The following is an 18378-nucleotide window of genomic DNA, read 5'->3' as shown; positions in this document are numbered from 1 at the left end:
TGCATGGATAGGAGTAAAGCATTTTATCTTCCTAATTCCAAAAAATTAGTTGGTTTGATTGTCATAGATGTTTCTTACCGGATGGACATATTCATAGAGAGAACAAGAAATCTTTCTTAAAAGGTAAGGAGGTGCGTGACAATGCTCCTGGTTCGACTCAAGGGGATGAGATATGGGAGGTCATGCGTGATTTGCCAACAACGTCGATGGGATGAAGAAGAGTTTAAAGAGTTGAAAAAGAAAAAAAAATGGTTGGTTTAAAAGAAGTATTTTTTGGGAGCTTCCCTACTGGAAAACAATGTTGATCGGACACAATTTGGATGTGATGCACATAGAGAAGAACTTGTTTGAGTTACTTATTCATACGATTATGGATGTAAAAGGAAAGACACGTGATGATATTAATTCAAGAATAGAATTGAAGAAATTTTGTGATCGTCCTAAACTTCATATTCGTAAGGATGGGGCTAAACCAAAAGCCATATTTACTCTTGACAAAGCTCAAAGAAAGGTATTGTGCGATTGGATAGGAAACTTGAAGTTTCCCGATGGATATGCATCCGATTTGAGCCGTTGTGTTGATTTGAAGGAACTGAAGTTGAAAGGGTTGAAAAGTCATGATTGTCATGTTTTCATGGAGCGCTTATTACCCGTGGCTTTTAAAAATTTACTCCCGACTACGATTTGGAATGCGATTCTGAAATAAGTCAATTTTTTAGAGATTTATGTTCCTCCACGATATCAGTTGAGGACATGAGTCGTTTAGAAGACCAAATACCAGAAATTTTGTGTAAACTTGAGATGATATTTCCGCCTTCTTTTTTCAATTCGATGGAGCATCTACCTATCCATTTGCCATATGAAGCTAAAGTTGGTGGACCCGTCCAATATAGGTGGATGTATCCTTTCGAAAGGTTTCTTAATCATTTGAAGAAAAAATTGGTAATAAAGCTCGTGTGGAAGGTTCTATATGCAATGCCTACCTAACGGAAGAGATTGCCAATTTTTGCTCTCTTTATTTTGAAAAACATATTGAGACCAAAGCAAAATACTTGAATATTGATGAAGCGGATGAACTAGACACAAGTATACCCAAGTGTTTCCAAATGCAGGATGAAATAGGGTGTTCATCAGTTGGGGGAACAAGATTTCTGGATGACAAGGAGTATAACCGTGCCCACCTTTATGTGCTATCTAATTGTGAGGTTTTGGAGCCATATGAAGCTCAATTTGTGACAGATTTCATTAAAGATCACCCTAATGTGAACAGAGAGGATGTTTGGCATAAGCATGAGGATCAATTTCCAGCCTGGTTTCGGAAGCATGTATGTAAGCTAAATATTCAAGATGATGTGATAAGAAGCTTGGCTTTGGGTCCTTCTCGAAAGGTTGTGACGTGGAATCGATATTCAATTAATGGGTTTAAGTTTCAAACATTTGACTATGGCAAAAGTAAGGCTAAATGCAACTACGGCGTTACTATTTCTTCTCTTGATGGCAATGATTATTATGGCATATTAGAGGATATCTTTGAGTTGTGCTACAATGGCCGGGATAGGAGTTATAAAACCGTCTTATTCAAGATTCAATGGAGGGATAATTCCGTAGCTGGAACGAGAGTCCATGATCGTTACAAACTCGTGGAAGTGAATCATACTCGAACCTACTCTCAATATGACCCATTTATACTTTTTATTCAATTGTAGTACACATGGCTCCTGGAGGAAGTAGGCAGCGCGGAGGCTATAGTGAGGGAGGTAGTAGCTCCCGAGAGCAGGAGGAGGACGTTGACCGTTCTACTACGGAGGTGAGTGAGGAGGAGGAGGAGGTTGCTATACCCGACATACGACAACAGGATGATCCTTGATCCGAATGGTCTTTGGTAATTTTTTATTCATTCTATTTTGTAATTTTTTTATTTAGTAATAAATGACTTTTTTTAGACATATGTTAATTATACATTATTTTTGTTTTCCTATATAATTATGTTTTTAACATGTTTGATTTCAGGTTTAGAAGTCAAACAGTTGTTCGTGGTGTGACTAATAGCACCCAAGAGAACATGACACACGGCGTTACTTGTTGGAGTAACGCTAGTGATGAAGATAAGGAGATGTGGTTCAACAACTTCCGGGTATCTATTTATAAAATATATATTATTAAATATAATTTATTTATTCTTTTTACCTTATTATTAATTTGTTTCTCATCTATGTGTTTACTTTTTGTAGCGTGTGTTCTATTGGCCAACCAACCTTGAGCGCCTAGTTTGGCAAAGGTATAATGACATTGGCAAGAAGAGGCTAAGGGACAACATGTATAAGGTGTCTAAGAGGAAGAAGGCGCCATCTTTCATGAAAGGTATTTAGTTTCTTTTAATACCCGTAATTAGTTAAAATTCATTACATATTTTGAAAATATATTAATTAATAATTGTTATTTTATTGATTACGGGTTCGTCATATGAGGAATATACCAAGTACCGGAACAGTCCTGAGTTCAAGGAAGCATCGGCCCGGAACAAGATCAACATGAAAGGAGGAGATAAGGATGCGGAAGTTGAGCCTACTCATTATGGAGGGTCTCAATCTTTTCATGATCGTGTGGTCTTAGATGTAAGTTATTTGTCTTAGCTTTTAATTTAATAGTCTTCTAATTTAATTAGTCTCATTAATTATCATGTTTGAGTAACAATTTCCTTGTTTTTTTTCCTAAAGACCAAGAAGAATAAGGGTAAGGTACCCACGATTGTTGATCTCTTTGTTGACACTCACGCAAAGAAGACAAGCAAGGGCAAGTTGATCTTCGCGAAGGAAAAAGATCAACAATTATATGTAAGTGTCAAAAAATAAAAATTTCTTAGCTTTTTAAAGTATATGTTTTATCAATTTTTAGATAAGTAACCTCTAACCATTAATGTTTTATCAATTTTTTAGGAACAATTCCTTGTCCGTAGGAAGAACAACCCTAGGAAATTGATGACAATGAGCTATGGTTTGATCTTGTTGAGGGTTCCAAAGAGGAGATGTGTATGGAGCCTGCCGGCAAAGGAGATTTTCTACCCTCCTACAAGAAGAAGAGGGTCAATTTCCTCCCAACAACAACCTTATACCCCAAGTGTCGTGAGTGTGCTCCAAGCTCAATTAGCCGAGAGGGAGAGGCGGGATGCCGAGAGGGAGAGGCGGGATGCCGAGAGAGATCTTTGAAATTCGGAGGATGAAGGAGGAAATGGAACGGATGAACTCCTTCTTCGCCAATTGCAACACTGGGTGGCGCCCGCAACCAAAGGATCCTAGAGATCCTAATCATGGAGGTGGTAGTGGAGCGGGAGCAAGTTTCCCTGTTATGTAGTAGAACTCGTAGTTATGTAGTAGAACTCGTAGTTATTCCCGGATAATGTTAGATGACCAAACTCGTAGAACTCGTAGTTGTGTGTATGGAACTTGATTTTCTTTATCAAGTTTGGTTGTGTTGGCTTCCCATGTGTTCTCTGCTGGAAGTGTTGGTTTATTTGCAGGTTTTACGTATTTGGCTAGGTCAAAAACGATTTTTAGGCAAAAAAACATGTAATTTTGGCGACGGACATCTGGGCATTTAGCGGCGGCATTCCGTCGCTAAGTCTCTGATCATGAATTAATTTTAGGGGCGTTGGCGACGAAAACAAGTGCCATTGGCGACGGAAATCGATCGCCAAAATGGCGACCAAGTTCACGCCAAAATGGCGACCATTACCCGTCGCCATTTTGGAGGATATGGAGATGACGTGTATATTTAAAAAGCGACAAATGGCGATCGCTAAATTGGCGACTAATGACGATCGCCAATTTTGGCGACAATTTGATCGCCCGCTTTAAAAAATTGATCGCCAAATTTGGCGATTTAACGCTGTCGCCAAAAGCGACCAAACCTTGCTACGAAGTGCGGGCGACGGGCCTTAGTCGCTTTATTCTAAATGGCGACTGTTCTCAGTCGCCTTATATGGTCGCCAATTACCTTATTTGTTGTAGTGTCTTTATTTATACAGTATTCATACATTGCATTTAATGGTTGAAACGAATCCCATAATGCATAAGCAATGCAATTTATGGATCATTAAATACCATGAAATGATGTTCCTTATATTAATTTGTTTTTCCCACTATAATTTGATTCATGATTATAGTATTTGTTATCATTACGGATTGTAGATAATATGTAAGATTGAATTATAAAATCAAAAAGAGCAGTCACATTAAAGATATGGGGTAAATTCATGTTATGAATTATTAACATATTATGATGACATATTTACCATTAAGTTTAAATGTTTATTTTGTATATTACATGTTAGTCACCAAAGTGGCCTTGTTATATTTTGTTTAGACATTTAAAAAATAAAAGTTATCAATTGATCATGATTAAAAGAGATGTATAAATGACATTATAGTTTGATTGATCAATTATTGTTTTTTGTCATCTATATTTTGGGAGATCACCCAAAGGTGAGTCATTAAATATAGTTGATAATATGAAAGGATTAATTATTCATAAATTGGGTCTTATAGTATGTATATCCAAAGATAGTATTCTTATTTGATTCATGTGTGTTATAATTAATTGTTAAAGTATACATTAGCATCAATGATGGTTACATGTATTTAAGTGTTGCCCAAAGGTCATTTAAATACATGTATAAAAGTTTATATAATATTATTTGAATATGTATGATAGTTTTTCAAAGCACTAATTGGTAACATGTATAAATGATTGCAGCATCTCCAAATTTGTTTGCATTTGCTGACTCTTTTGTAAAGTTCAATGAGCTTAATTATGATGAGTGGGCCTTAAAGATCTAGTATACACTGGGTATAATGGCTTTGGACTTTTCCATCCTGACAGATGAGGTGCCAACAAAAATTACACTTGAGAGCTCCGAAGCCGAAAAGTGTCATTATCAGGCTTGGGAGAAATCTAACAGGTTGGGTTTACACCTCATGAGGATGACAATGGCTGATAACATTAAGCCCTCCATGCCTAAAACAGAGAAAGCAAGGGAATTCATGCTCAAAGTAAAGGAGTGTTCACAGTCGGATTTAGCTGATAAGTCAATTGTTGGTAGTTTAATGAGTGAGATGACTACTAAAAGGTTTCACTGGTCTCAACCGATTCATGATCATGTGACACACATGTCTAACCTGGAAGCAAAGTTAAAGACTTTAGGAATGGATGTAAGTGATACTTTCTTGGTCCAATTCATCATTAACTCTCTACCTGATGAGTTTGGCCAGTTTCAGGTGAACTATAACACCATTAAAGATAAATGGAACTATCAAAAGTTAAAAGCCATGCTTATACAGGAGGAGGGGAGATTAAAGAAGATGAAAGATCAAGCTGTTTATTTCGTGAGTCATGATGGTGCCAGCAGCAGTAAGGCCAAACCGAGTAAGAAGGGTAAGAATGGTAAGAAGGAAAAGTCTTTCTTTAAAGGACCTGAAAGTGCGATCCAGAAAGAAAAGAAGTGTCACTTTTGCAAGAAACCTGGACACTTCAAGAAGGATTGTCCTAAAAGGAAGACATGGTTCGAAAAGAAAGGTAAACATTATAGTTTTGTTTGCTTTGAATCAAATCTTATAGAAGTACCTAGTAATACTTGGTGGTTAGATTCTGGTGCAACTACTCATATTTCTCACATTAAACAGGGATATCTTATGATCCAGCCCATAAGAGGAGCTCAACAGTTTGAATCCATGGGAAACAGGATGAAAGCACGCATTAAGGGCATTGGGACTTACAGATTAATCTTAGACACTGGTTGTCATATAGATCTTACAGATTGTCTCTATGTACCCGATTGTGCTAGAAATCTTGTATCATTAAGTAGATTAGATAATTTAGGTTTTAATTTCAAGTTTGCACATGGTGTATTTTCTATGTACCGTAATGAATACTTTTATGATAGTGGTACTTTGATTGATTCACTTTATAGGTTCAATCTTGATGTTAAATTTTCGGATTCCCTATTTATTGTTGAGAGTCAAGGTATTAAACGTAGTGCATTAAATGAACAATCAGCTTACTTGTGGCATTAAAGGCTAGGTCACATATCCAAAGAAAGGTTAACGAGGTTGGTAAAAGATGAAATTCTACCTCAATTGGATTTTAGTGACTTAGATGTGTGCGTAGACTGCATTAAAGGTAAGCAGACTAAACATACAGTAAAGAAATCAGTTATAAGAAGCTCTCAGCTTTTAGAAATTATACACGCCGATATTTGTGGACCTTTTGACACTCCATCTTGTAGTGGTGAAAAGTACTTTATCACTTTTATAGATGATTTCTCGCGGTATGATTTCACTTATTTGTTGCATGAAAAGGTTCATTCTGTAGATGTCTTTGAGATATTCATAAATGAGGTGGAAAGGCAGCTGGAAAAGAAAGTGAAAATTGTGAGATCGGATAGGGGTGGTGAGTTTTATGGAAGGTTTACTGAAAATGGACAATGTCCTGGTCCATTTTCCAAGTTACTTGAAAGTAGGAGTATTTGTGCATAATATACAATGCCCGGTACACCTCAGCAGAACGGTGTTACTGAAAGGCGGAACCGTACTTTAATGGAAATGGTTAGGAGCATGTTAAGTAACTGTTCTTTACCTCTTTCACTATGGATTTATGCATTAAAGACAGCAACCTATGTTTTAAACCGCGTTAATAGTAAAGCAGTTCCCAAGACTCCTTATGAACTATGGACGGGAAGGAAACGAAGTTTAAGACATCTTCGAGTTTGGGATAGTCAGTGGTTATTTCATTGGCTATCCTGAAAAGTCAAAGGGGTATAGATTTTACTGTTCTAATCACAGTATGAGAATAGTAGAGACTGAAAATGCTAGATTCATTGAGAACGGACAAACTAGTGGGAGCATTGAACCACGAAAAGTGGACATTAAAGAAATTCGGGTTGAAGTTTCTTCTCCTGAAGTTGCACGAGAAATTGTTGTACCAATCGTGTCGTCACAGTCAAATGACATAATGGGACAACAACGAAATGAAGTGCAAGACCCATAAAATGACAATAACAATGATGATCAAGTCACAATTCAAGGGGAGAATAATATGTTACATGAACAGTCAAGACAACCTGTAAGGCGAAGAAGGGTAGTCAATGTTCCAGAGGAACAATTAAGGCGATCTATAAGAGAAAGAAGATCAGCCATCCCAGATGACTACGAGACATATAACGTTGAATGTGACTTGAGCATTAGTGAGGATCCCGTCTCATTCCATAAGGCCATGGAAAGTGATAATTCTGAAAAGTGGTTAATTGCCATGAAAGAGGAGATGAAATCTATGGATGACAACAAAGTATGGGACTTAGTAGTGTTACCTGAGGGTTCTAAGGCCGTTGGGTCGAAATGGGTTTATAAGACCAAACGGGACTCTAAAGGTAACATTGAAAGATATAAGGCTCGACTTGTTGCCAAAGGTTTCACTCAGAAAGATGGCATTGACTATAAAGAAACTTTCTCTCCGGTGTCAAAGAAAGATTCTTTAAGAATTGTCTTGGCTTTGGTAGCTCATTATGATCTAGAGCTTCACCAAATTGATGTAAAGACCGCTTTTCTAAACGGTGAGCTTGAGGAAGAAGTATATATGGACCAAACCGAGGGATTTGCGTCCCCAGGTAATGAAGATAAGGTGTGTAGGCTGAGAAAGTCGATATATGGGCTAAAACAAGCTTCCGGACAATGGTATTTAAAGTTTAATAATATCATCACGTCATATGGGTTTGTAGAGATTTCCGTCGATCGGTGTATCTACATTAAGATTAGTGGGAGCAGATTTGTTATTTTAGTCTTATATGTTGACGATATTTTACTTGCTGTGAATGATCTAGGCATGTTGCATGATGTAAAGAAATATCTATCTAAGAACTTTGAAATGAAAGATATGGGTGAGGCATCCTATGTGATCGGAATTGAAATTTTCTGCGATAGATCACAAGGATTGTTAGGGTTGTCTCAGAAAGCTTACATTGACAAAGTTTTAGAGAGATATAGAATGAATGAATGCTCCGTAGGGATAGTTCCTATACAGAAAGAGGACAAATTTAGTAAAATGCAATGTCCCCGTAATGAGCTGGAACGAAAAGAAATGGAAAGAATTCCTTATGCATCTGTGGTTGGGAGTTTGAACTATGTTCAGACATGTACTCGACAGGATATCGCCTTTCTTTGTTGGAATGTTGGGTCGGTACCAAAGTAATCCTGGGATGGACCACTGGAAAGCTGCGAAAAAGGTCCTTAGGTACTTACAAGGCACTAAGGAGCTCATGCTTACTTATAGGAGATCCGATCATCTTGAGGTGATTGGTTATTCAGATTCAGATTATGTCGGATGTGTTGATAGTAGAAAATCAACATTTGGCTACTTGTTCCTTTTAGCTGAAGGAGCAGTATCATGGAAAAGTGGGAAGCAGTCTGTTATTGCTACTTCTACTATGGAAGCCGAATTTGTGGCATGCTTTGAGGCAACTATTCATGCATTGTGGTTGCGAAACTTTATCTCGGGACTTGGAATCGTCGATAGTATTGCCAAGCCGCTGAGAATTTATTGTGACAATTCTGCAGCCGTCTTCTTCTCTAAGAACGATAAATACTCCAAGGGTGTTAAACACATGGAATTAAAGTTCTTATCGGTCAAAGAGGAGGTACAGAAGCAAAGAGTGTCATTTGAGCATATAAAAACGGATAAAATGGTGGCAAATCCATTAACTAAAGGATTACCACCCAAGGCGTTCATTGGCCATGTAGAACGCATGGGTGTTGTATTAAAGGCCTTGTTAATATAAAGTTAATATGCTTGTAATAAATATGACATCTAGAAGTCACTTATAGTATTGTTTATGTTATAATAGACATGTTAATCATTATAAGTATACATTACAGTTATTAGATTACATGTGACTAAATGTGAGAATTAATGTTCTTCTCAAATTAAAGTTTTACCTAGATTTGGAATTGATTTGTGACACATGGAAGGAATCATGTCGATTAGTAAATGACGTGTGACCGCCATGATCCAATTAGTTCTATTTCGATTAAGGATATGAAATTTAGTGAGTTTAACATAAAAGTGCACATTATAGTTATTAAACCATTAAGTCAACACAAAGGTCAAGTGGGAGAATGTTAGAATAATTAATAATATTCGTATGCCCTATGTGTTTCGGGTTTTAATAAAAGTTAAGTTCACATTAATATTACGAGACTTTAATATAAAAGATGGTATCGTGATGGATCGGTCCCGACTAATGTAATTAAAGTCCGGGAATTATTATTCCCTCTTACCTTACCCTAATAAGTCGTCTTTCACGAAAAGGTAGGAACGGTTTTGTTTTTGCGAAAAGGTAGGTAACCCCTCATATATATATATATGATAGGATACAGTAAAAAAATTATCATAATTATAAGGGTGTTGCTTTTTCACATACGAGGTTTACTCTTTCACATACATTTTTTCATAAAGTTTCCATACTATACCCTTTTTCTAAATCTAAACAAATTAGGTTTTACATATACTTTCTCCCTAAAATTAAAACAAAATTGTTCTGCAAACATAACGATGGATTACCCTTTTCAAATTCTTCAATTAATGAAGTAAGTAATTTGTTTGCAATTAATAAAAAATTGTTTAGTAAATATTTTGAATCATAATTAGGTTTATAATTCTTCAAATTCTTCAATTAGGTTGATGGCGATTGTAGGGGGATAACGGTTGTCTGCTCTGGATGGGGACGACGGTGGTCGGCAGGATTGTGGGACGCCGTTGATCGGCTGGGTCTGGGGACGCCGGTGGTCGGCTAGAGATTAGGCGGTTCCGGGGGAGGGGAATCGCATGGGAAGGGAAACACTGACAGTTGCAGAGGGTGGGAAGTGCGGCGTAGAGGGAGGGTGCTCGAGGTCGGTCGACCTGAGTTCGGCCGAAGTGAGGGTTGCCGGCGAACGGACTGATTGGAGGTGGTGAACAAAGTGGGTGTTGGTGATTTAGTGGTGAAAGGAGATTAAGGAAGGGAGAAAAAAAATTAATTGTAAAAATGACAAGGTTAAAATTGTAAATGACGTACGTGAAAGAGTAATATTCGTATGTGAAAAAACAATACCGAATTATAATTCATCCTGACAAAACACAGACATACGTACGTTAAAAGAAGAGTGAAAGGGTGCAAAGACAGTTTCTTCTCCATCATCAAGAAACATAAAGGAAAGGGGTTGAGGAGGAGAATCAATCGTCACATACTTCTTATTGTATTGAGTGCGTCTGTAATACATGGACCAAGGTTAGTCCTTTATTTCGTCTATTGATTATATTAGGGTTAAATTAATTCAAATCTATATTATATCTTGGAACTGATTTTATTATTAAAATCATAAAGTTTATCTTACAGCTACATGCCCGAAGATGATGATAGTGCGTAAATGAGAAAATCTAGCGCGTAAACAAACTTAAGCATGTCAGCAATCACCACACCATAGATATAAAAACTTTACTGCAACCAAAAATTCCACTTTGTTTCTCATTACGGACGTTAAGATCGCATTTTGATCTATATATATACTCCACTACATAAAAACTGCATTATCATTATTATTGCAATCCTATGCAAAATCCACCCATTATTTCTAAATGCTCTTCTTCTCCCTGCAAACACATACTCATAAAAAAACAAGGTTGCTTAACACTATAAAAATGCAATCTTTGAGCATAATTAACTCTCATTTCCATCTCTACTGCAATTATTACTCAAACAAACATGTGGGTAAAATCAAAATTACTGGTAGTCTTAGTGGAGGCATTGTTGCTGCAATTAATATATGGACAAGGGTTTGATTATAATGTTTCGTATGATAGTCGGTCCATAATCATTAATGGAGAAAGAAAGCTTATTATTTCTGGCTCTATTCATTACCCTCGTAGTGTTCCTGCTGTTAGTCTCTCTTTTTAATCTCTATTTATTCTTCTTTCTTAGGTTTTTCTATTGTTGATCATTGCCTCCAGTCTCCGAAGGAGATTGACCGAGCTGTCAGTATGTTATTGTGTTGAAAATGTGAACCCGACTGGAACTTTTGTCTCGTAACACTAGTTTAGTATATAATGTACGTACGTATTTGGTAGTTTTTACCTATAAACTCATTTTCCTTTGCGGAATGCATAATAGTGTACATGGTTAACATGAGTGTAGACTTACAAATGGCTCGGGTCGAGTCATTTCAGTGGCACTACTAATGGGTCATATTGGGTTACGGTTGTTTTTGGGTCTGTGATACAATGTCAGGTGACCCGGGTTATTTATGGCCTGTTTCAGGTTATGACCATGGTTTTTTTTTTTGGTCTTAAATTACTAGTAGTAGCCTTGATCATTTTGGGTTGAGTCATTTTTGGGTTGGTCAATTTGATTATTTGAATGATTTTGGGAAGCGATAGATGTGGCCAGGTTTAGTTCAATTGGCAAAGGAGGGTGGTGTCAATGCGATTGAATCTTATGTATTCTGGAATGGCCATGAATTATCTCCGGACAATGTAAGTCCAAGATAATATGTTAATTCAAGCTCTCTATTTAGTCAGTTTTACTAAGTTCTGTTTACTGTTTATAATTCAAGTGTGTATTAGTAAAAGATTGCAAATTTTTCAGTTCTATTTTGAAGGACGATTCGATCTGGTCAACTTTGTGAAAATTGTACACCAAGCTGGTATGTATATGATACTCCGTATTGGACCCTTTGTTGCAGCAGAGTGGAACTACGGGTATGAACTGCTGCTGCTCTCACTACTTGAACTCATACTTATACCAATAATAATGAGTATAATATTTTCTCTATTATCTCTATTCAAATGTACCGATGATATTATCCTGACTTGCCCATGACGATAGAGTCTTGTGGTTGAAACTTGGGTGAGAATCCAAAGGGTCTCAAGTCCATTCAGCTCCAAGAGCAATCTGTATGCTTTCTATAGACTTCGAACCTGTCATCATCTTAAAAAATATGCCTAACTTTATATGCGTGGTTTCTCTTGCGAACCAAAGCTAACGGCTGATGGTTCCCAGTTCCCACATTATCCAAAAATAATGATTTTAACTTGATATTGACTCTATTCGAACCTGACTTGATGATTCAACCAGATATTAAAATTCGCTTGACTAGATAGTGACCGGACCTAATCTGGCTTAGCCTAGCAAAACCTGGAATGATTAGATTCAAAACTGACTCAAATATCACTATTGCCACCTCTGTGTGGTATTCATAAATTCAATAATCAATACTTCAGACAGTTTATATGAAACTTACAGATGATTATGCTGTTTTTTCTGCAGTGGGGTGCCTGTTTGGCTGCATTATGTGCCAGGAACTGTGTTTAGAACTGACAATGAGCCATGGAAGGTACTAAAACGATGATATTTTAACACAGTGGTCATTCAACATGGACAAATATATGCATTTCGACGGGATCAGCTTCTACAGAATTCAGAATCAAGTTTCAGTAGCCAGTGTCTTTGTCTGATTATTATTGAACACTCAGCAAGTGATTGGTTTTGCAGTATTACATGGAGAAGTTCACTACATATATAGTGAACTTATTGAAGGAAGAAAAGCTTTTTGCTTCTCAAGGAGGTCCAATCATCTTGGCTCAGGTGCATACCAACTAGATATGCTAATCATTCAACGTGACATCATCAGCGTCACAACTTAAACGTTAACCTTTCTAGATTATTACTTTAGTGCTGAATTTATTCAAATTAGCAACAGAAGAAAAACTGATTCAATATTAATAAACTTCAGAAAAAAACATCATCCCCTTTATTTCGTCATTGGTGCCATACTATCTCAATATCATGTTGTCAGTCATACGGCCTCATACTTACATACTATCAATTTACAGATAGAAAATGAGTATGGAAACTATGAAAAAGCATATGGAGATGGAGGGAAAAGATATGCTCAGTGGTGCGCCAAAATGGCTCTTTCTAAAAACATAGGCGTGCCTTGGATTATGTGCCAGCAATGGGATACTCCTGATCCTGTGGTGAGAATTTTAAGCTGGTTAATATAGACTCCGCCTGCACTTTCTCATTGCTAGTGCACTTGTTCAAAGATCATGCCACCTTGCCATATGCCAACTGCTCTTTTCAAAAGAGAACAAGAGCTTCAATATTTGTTTTTTCTTTTAGCAATAACTTTCTTTGAAATTTTCATTTGATATGCTTACAGTATCGAGGGACTATAGATAACTCAATGAGAGCTATTTACTTTGCAGATTAATACTTGTAACGCGTTCTATTGCCATGATTTCACTCCTGTTTCTGCAAAATCGCCGAAAATTTGGACAGAGAACTGGCCTGGCTGGTAACTATTTAGTTTATTTGAATGAATAATTCATTTTGTTTTTTTATTGCGGCACTTGTTTAATGGAGTTGAACATGAACATTTTTAAACACTTGGGAGATGGAGAATTCTACGCGCCCTAATTTAAGTTGTAATAATGGGATGGAACTTCGACCTTTGTTGTTTTAGGTTCAAATCATTTGGATCGCCAACTCCTCATAGGCCTGCTGAAGATATTGCCTACGCGGTTGCTCGTTTTTTTCAGAAGGGTGGTAGTGTACACAACTATTACGTGGTAAATTAAACTGATGTTTTTTAGTAATTGTTTTTTTCTACGAGTTCACAGTATTACCAAAAAAGAGCTTCTGCTGCTGCTAATTGCCCATAGTAAAGAGTGGGATTGCAGGACATAACAAGAAAAGGATGAGAAAAGAGTAGATTAAAAGTTGCATTAAGATTTTGTCTATTATACCCCATGTTGTACGTTATTTTCTTGACGCAGTATCATGGAGGAACAAACTTTGGACGCACAGCAGGTGATTACGTTACAACAAGTTATGATTATGATGCACCTATTGATGAATATGGTAATTAATGTGTTTGTGTGAAAGTTATAATCTTCTGCTTTCTTAATCCTCCATATTCTTCTTAATCCGTTGTTAGCTGAAGATAACAACTTACAAGATGTACATAGTATTATAACGACTGCTTTCTTTCTGTCTTTCAGGCCTGGCAAGGTTTCCTAAGTGGGGACATCTTAAAGAGCTACATGGAGCAATAAAGCTGTGTGAGAAGGCTCTGCTTAACGGCGAGAGGACTAGTCTGTCTCTCGGTCCTCTGCTAGAGGTGACTATTTTCCTTCTTAAGTATTGAGTTTTTATTCTGGTATTATGTCAGATATATACTACATTTAACGAATTTTATAACGAAACTGTGGGGTTGAACTCAATTAATCTGGCTGTGTTTGTCGCCGTGGCACTATCTTTCAAATCAGTGCCATATTGAGGCAATTTTGAGTTTTTCCTTATTAGGGTATTTTTTTTCCTTTTCATTGTTCTTTGCATGCGGATCATAACGGAATATAGCAAAATGTGCAAACGGCTCACCAAACAGTGCTTGTAGCAATTCTCGATGCAATTTTTACTATATGTCCTTCAAAAACAGTCTCATCGTGTTTTCCATATAAATAGTAAAGTTGCAGACAATAACATCCAACCCCCTTACTCGTTTAATGCAATGGTATTGTTCTACTTCTCTTTATATCTCCACATCTTCAAACAGCCGATAGCTTGACCTTATTAGCTTCTGAACCTGGGCTTATGATCCTGTGTTTGTCTGTTTTCAGATACCTTTGAGTTGTGTTTGTCTGATTCTTCGTTTAATGTGCTATGCAGGCTGATGTATATACAGAGACTTCTGGATCATGTGCTGCCTTTCTTTCTAATTCGGACAACAAAACTGATAGAATAGTGCAATTCAGAAATATGACTTACAATCTACCAGCTTGGTCTGTCAGCATTTTGCCCGACTGCAAAAACGTGGAATTTAACTCTGCAAAGGTTAGTTTCTGGATCTGAGGATCCTTGTGTCACTGAAAAAAATTTTTACGGGAAGGTACTACGCTTAAATATTCTGTAATTGTTCTGCATTTTTCTTGCCAAACATTATAAGAAGTAAATGTGGCTACATTAATTACCTATTTCGACCAGCAAGTGTGTGTGTAGCTTGTTGAAATCCTTTTTAAGGTAATTCATTAGCTAGCATTTCTGTAGGGGAAAATGTCTTCCAGAGTTTCTGCTTCGGAATAAGTAAACAACCGCTTTAGGTTGTGTACTTTTTGTCTTCTTTAGCAAAGAATTTACGAGGTGCCCATCTTTTATTAGGTTGGATCACAATCTTCTGTAATTGACATGGTGTCGGAGGAACTGCAGCAATCAGCTTCATCAGATAATCGAGACTTGAAAAATCTTCAATGGGAAGTGTTTGTGGAAAAACCCGGGATTTGGGGTGAGCCCGACTTCAACATTACTGGCTTCGTTGATCATATAAACACAACCAAAGATACAACTGACTACCTGTGGGTCACAACAAGGTTGTTTTTTACTGGCACAAAGCCAATTGCATATTCCGTTTCTTAAAATCGTACGTTTGATTATAAAACGTGTTTCATTTCTCTTCAACTTCATACTAGACAATCAATTATTTCGTGTTTCGCCATTTGTAGATTCCAGCTCACAACAAAGTGATAATAATATTTCCATGTCAGCTCGCAAGGCGAGAACGATTCTAAATTTTTCATTCTGAATTGCAGCTTGTATCTCGACAGCAATGAAATCTTAGAAAACAACAGTAGCCAAGTGCTTTCAGTGAAATCAAAGGGTCATGCTCTCCATGTTTTTGTGAATCAGGAGCTTCAAGGTTAGATATGATTATATGAATCATCTCATCTTCATATTTTTGTCTAATCAGTAACGAGATTCTGCATGTACTATGGAAGCAGGCCTGAACTGACATAAAATGTGTCATCGTTTTTCCAAATTCGCTTGTTTTCGATTAAACTTTCTATGATAGCGCTTCTTTGCTAGTGAGACTGTGAGTTGAATATGCATCTCTTTGAGGATCTTATTCAAAAACTCTGATATATATCCAGGTAGCCCATCTGGAACTGATTTCACAGCTGAAATCCCTATTTCACTGAAGGCTGGAATAAATGAAATCACTCTTCTTAGCATGACTGTTGGCCTCACAGTAAGTTGCCTTCATCTTCAACCATGTATGCGCCTTTTGATTTTTCGCTGTTACATGTCCGACTCCTTACCCTCTCATCAACAGTAGTCAGTAGCCTTCAAGATACTACTGTAAGGTTATACATTTTATATTGCAATTAAATTTAAAAGCTTTATCAGAACTTTTTTTTTTTTTTTTACTAAACAAAACAAGAAATTGCGCGTGATCAATCTTTATAGTTTGCTATTTAATGCTAAATAAACACGTCACTGTCAGAGTGCAGGGACGCTATACGAATGGGTAGGAGCAGGCTTAACAAGTGTTGAACTCAAAGGTCTTAAAAATGGAACTCTTGATCTGGCTAACTTTACCTGGTTCTACAAGGTTACTACTATGTTCTTCCACCTCCACTACAAAATTAAGCATGAATATTCCATCTGCATCATTGATTGCAGACTTCGAAACACAAAAGTTGTCTGCTGGTTGGGTGTGGACTACTGATGCATATCAGAAGTGTTTGACGCGAAAGTTTCTATGAAATATTATTTTGACATCGCTTTGTTTACCCAATTTCTCAGATTGGGCTACAAGGGGAGCACTTAAATTTGTACAAGGGTGATGGTCTCAAAAGTTCTAACTGGATATCAACCATGGAACCACCAAAGCAACAGCCACTTACATGGTACAAGGTAGAGCTATGCGATCTCTGGTTTCAGAATTTGCCTGTCATTTTTTCTTATTACTTTTTCCTGGGCTCATTTTCCCGTCTGATGGTTAATCTTCTGTCGCTTGAACTTGGTAGGTACTGGTGGACGCTCCGTCTAACAATGAGCCTATTGGGCTAGATATGATACATATGTGGAAAGGCTTAGCTTGGTTAAACGGGGAACAAATCGGAAGGTATTGGCCAATCAACAGTTCCAAGTATGATAGCTGCGTCGATCATTGTGATTACCGAGGAGAGTTTTCACAAAAGAAGTGCAGCACAGGATGTGGGGAGCCAACACAGAGATGGTAAAACATGTTATGATTCTGTTTTTTCCCATCTTTATCGTCAAGTTAAGATTTTTATGCATGATCATGATACATGGAGGAGATTAAAAGTAACATTTATTGTCTGTGGTGCAGGTATCACATTCCGAGGTCTTGGTTCAAGCCATCAGGCAATGTACTGGTAATCTTTGAAGAAAGAGGTGGAGATCCAACTCAGATTAGATTTTCTAAGAGGAAAGTTTCCAGCATTTGTAGTTTTGTGTCCGAGGATCATCCATCTCTCTCAGCTTTATCCTGGACTAGTCCGGTAAATGAGCCTAATGATGTAAGCCTAACCGCAAGGCTAAGTTGCCCTGGCAGCACTCTCATTTCTTCCATCAAGTTTGCCAGCTTTGGGGACCCTTCAGGTGCCTGTGGGTCCTACACTAGAGGAGATTGCCATGATCCCAACTCTGTTTCCGTTGTGGAAAAGGTAAAATTAGCTCCTTTCATGAAACTTTTTATAGGCCAAGACTCCAGCTTCACTCTTTTAGCTATAGCTTGGGTCCTTTCAGGCCGCGCTTATTAAAGTCTTTTGTCACTTGTTACTTAGACCAGTTCAGATGTAATTTCAATTTTCAAATTGGTCATTTTTAGTCAGGTAATTTTGAACTGGATTATTACGGATTGGGTTGTTTCAGTTTGGATTTAGGCCTGACTAGAGGCCGGATTTAGCCCGTTTGGGTTTCACATCATCTTAAGGTTATTATTATGTTCAGTTCTAATTCCGCAAGCCTGGAGTCACTTAGCTAGTGAATGGAGAGCTGCTCATTTGCAATACAACTGTTGGTTTTGCAGATCTGCTTAAACAAAAGTGAATGCGACATTAAACTGACAAATGACAACTTCAACCAAGCTTTTTGCCCCAATACGGTCAGAAGACTTGCTGTCGAAGCAGTTTGCGGCTGATCTGTGCCTCTGAGCCAATCTGAGGTGCACTTCTATTTGATGTAGATAGTCTACTGTCACTCTACACGTATTAGCTAGCCACCGACTTCCTGTACTCCTATTTAAGAGTGTAAGAGAGGGTGGGTATATATTATAAGATACTTCGTATAAACATGTAAAAGAATTCAGAAAGATACATAATAAGATACTCGGTCCATCCTTTTGGATTTTATGATACGTTTGCAGCAAATGAAAATAAAAAAAGTGTTTCTACAATTTGGAAATTTTCATTATTTTACCAAAAGAATTCAGAAAACGTAACTTTTGTTATGAAAATAGGTTTTCGACGTCTTTTGGTAAAAAACAATTTCTTTTT

The 18378-nt window shown here is 37.3% G+C and overlaps 1 protein-coding gene and 1 long non-coding RNA gene across 3 annotated transcripts; both read left to right on the top strand.

Moving 5' to 3' along the window:
* The first annotated feature begins 1846 nt into the window (after window positions 1-1846).
* Window positions 1847-2312, top strand: LOC141656187 (uncharacterized). The gene is made up of 3 exons (XR_012548410.1): window positions 1847-1882; window positions 2011-2134; window positions 2232-2312. It is a non-coding gene; the product is annotated as an uncharacterized LOC141656187 (long non-coding RNA).
* An 8268-nt stretch (window positions 2313-10580) lies between these two features.
* LOC141657611 (beta-galactosidase 10-like) lies at window positions 10581-18239 on the top strand. 2 transcript variants are annotated; one of them, XM_074464897.1, is made up of 20 exons: window positions 10581-10960; window positions 11458-11553; window positions 11666-11778; window positions 12347-12413; window positions 12572-12664; window positions 12913-13056; window positions 13288-13376; window positions 13545-13650; window positions 13858-13942; window positions 14083-14201; window positions 14750-14914; window positions 15239-15447; window positions 15667-15773; window positions 16006-16103; window positions 16359-16466; window positions 16661-16771; window positions 16885-17096; window positions 17211-17547; window positions 17913-18078; window positions 18161-18239. In XM_074464897.1, exons 1-19 carry the CDS (start codon window positions 10787-10789, stop codon window positions 18021-18023), a joined length of 2544 nt encoding a protein of 847 aa, XP_074320998.1. In that variant the 5' UTR covers window positions 10581-10786; the 3' UTR covers window positions 18024-18078; window positions 18161-18239. The 2 variants fall into 2 exon arrangements, with proteins under 2 accessions (XP_074320998.1, XP_074320999.1); XM_074464898.1 differs by having other exon boundaries at window positions 10609-11192; window positions 11248-11553.
* The last annotated feature ends 139 nt before the right edge of the window (window positions 18240-18378 follow it).

Source organism: Silene latifolia, chromosome 5 (genome assembly GCF_048544455.1).
Source record: "Silene latifolia isolate original U9 population chromosome 5, ASM4854445v1, whole genome shotgun sequence".
Taxonomy (NCBI): Eukaryota; Viridiplantae; Streptophyta; class Magnoliopsida; order Caryophyllales; family Caryophyllaceae; genus Silene; species Silene latifolia.
Note: the sequence above shows the minus strand (reverse complement) of the source record. Positions and strands in the feature narration are given on the sequence as shown.

Bases quoted from the DNA above. Each gene is read 5' to 3' on its own strand.
- LOC141657611 (XM_074464897.1), top strand. From the start codon at position 10,787: ATGTGGGTAAAATCAAAATTACTGGTAGTCTTAGTGGAGGCATTGTTG. The intron at 14,915-15,238 runs GTTAGTTTCTGG...ATCTTTTATTAG, and splicing joins TGGAATTTAACTCTGCAAAG to GTTGGATCACAATCTTCTGT. The intron at 15,774-16,005 runs GTTAGATATGAT...ATATATATCCAG, and splicing joins TGTGAATCAGGAGCTTCAAG to GTAGCCCATCTGGAACTGAT.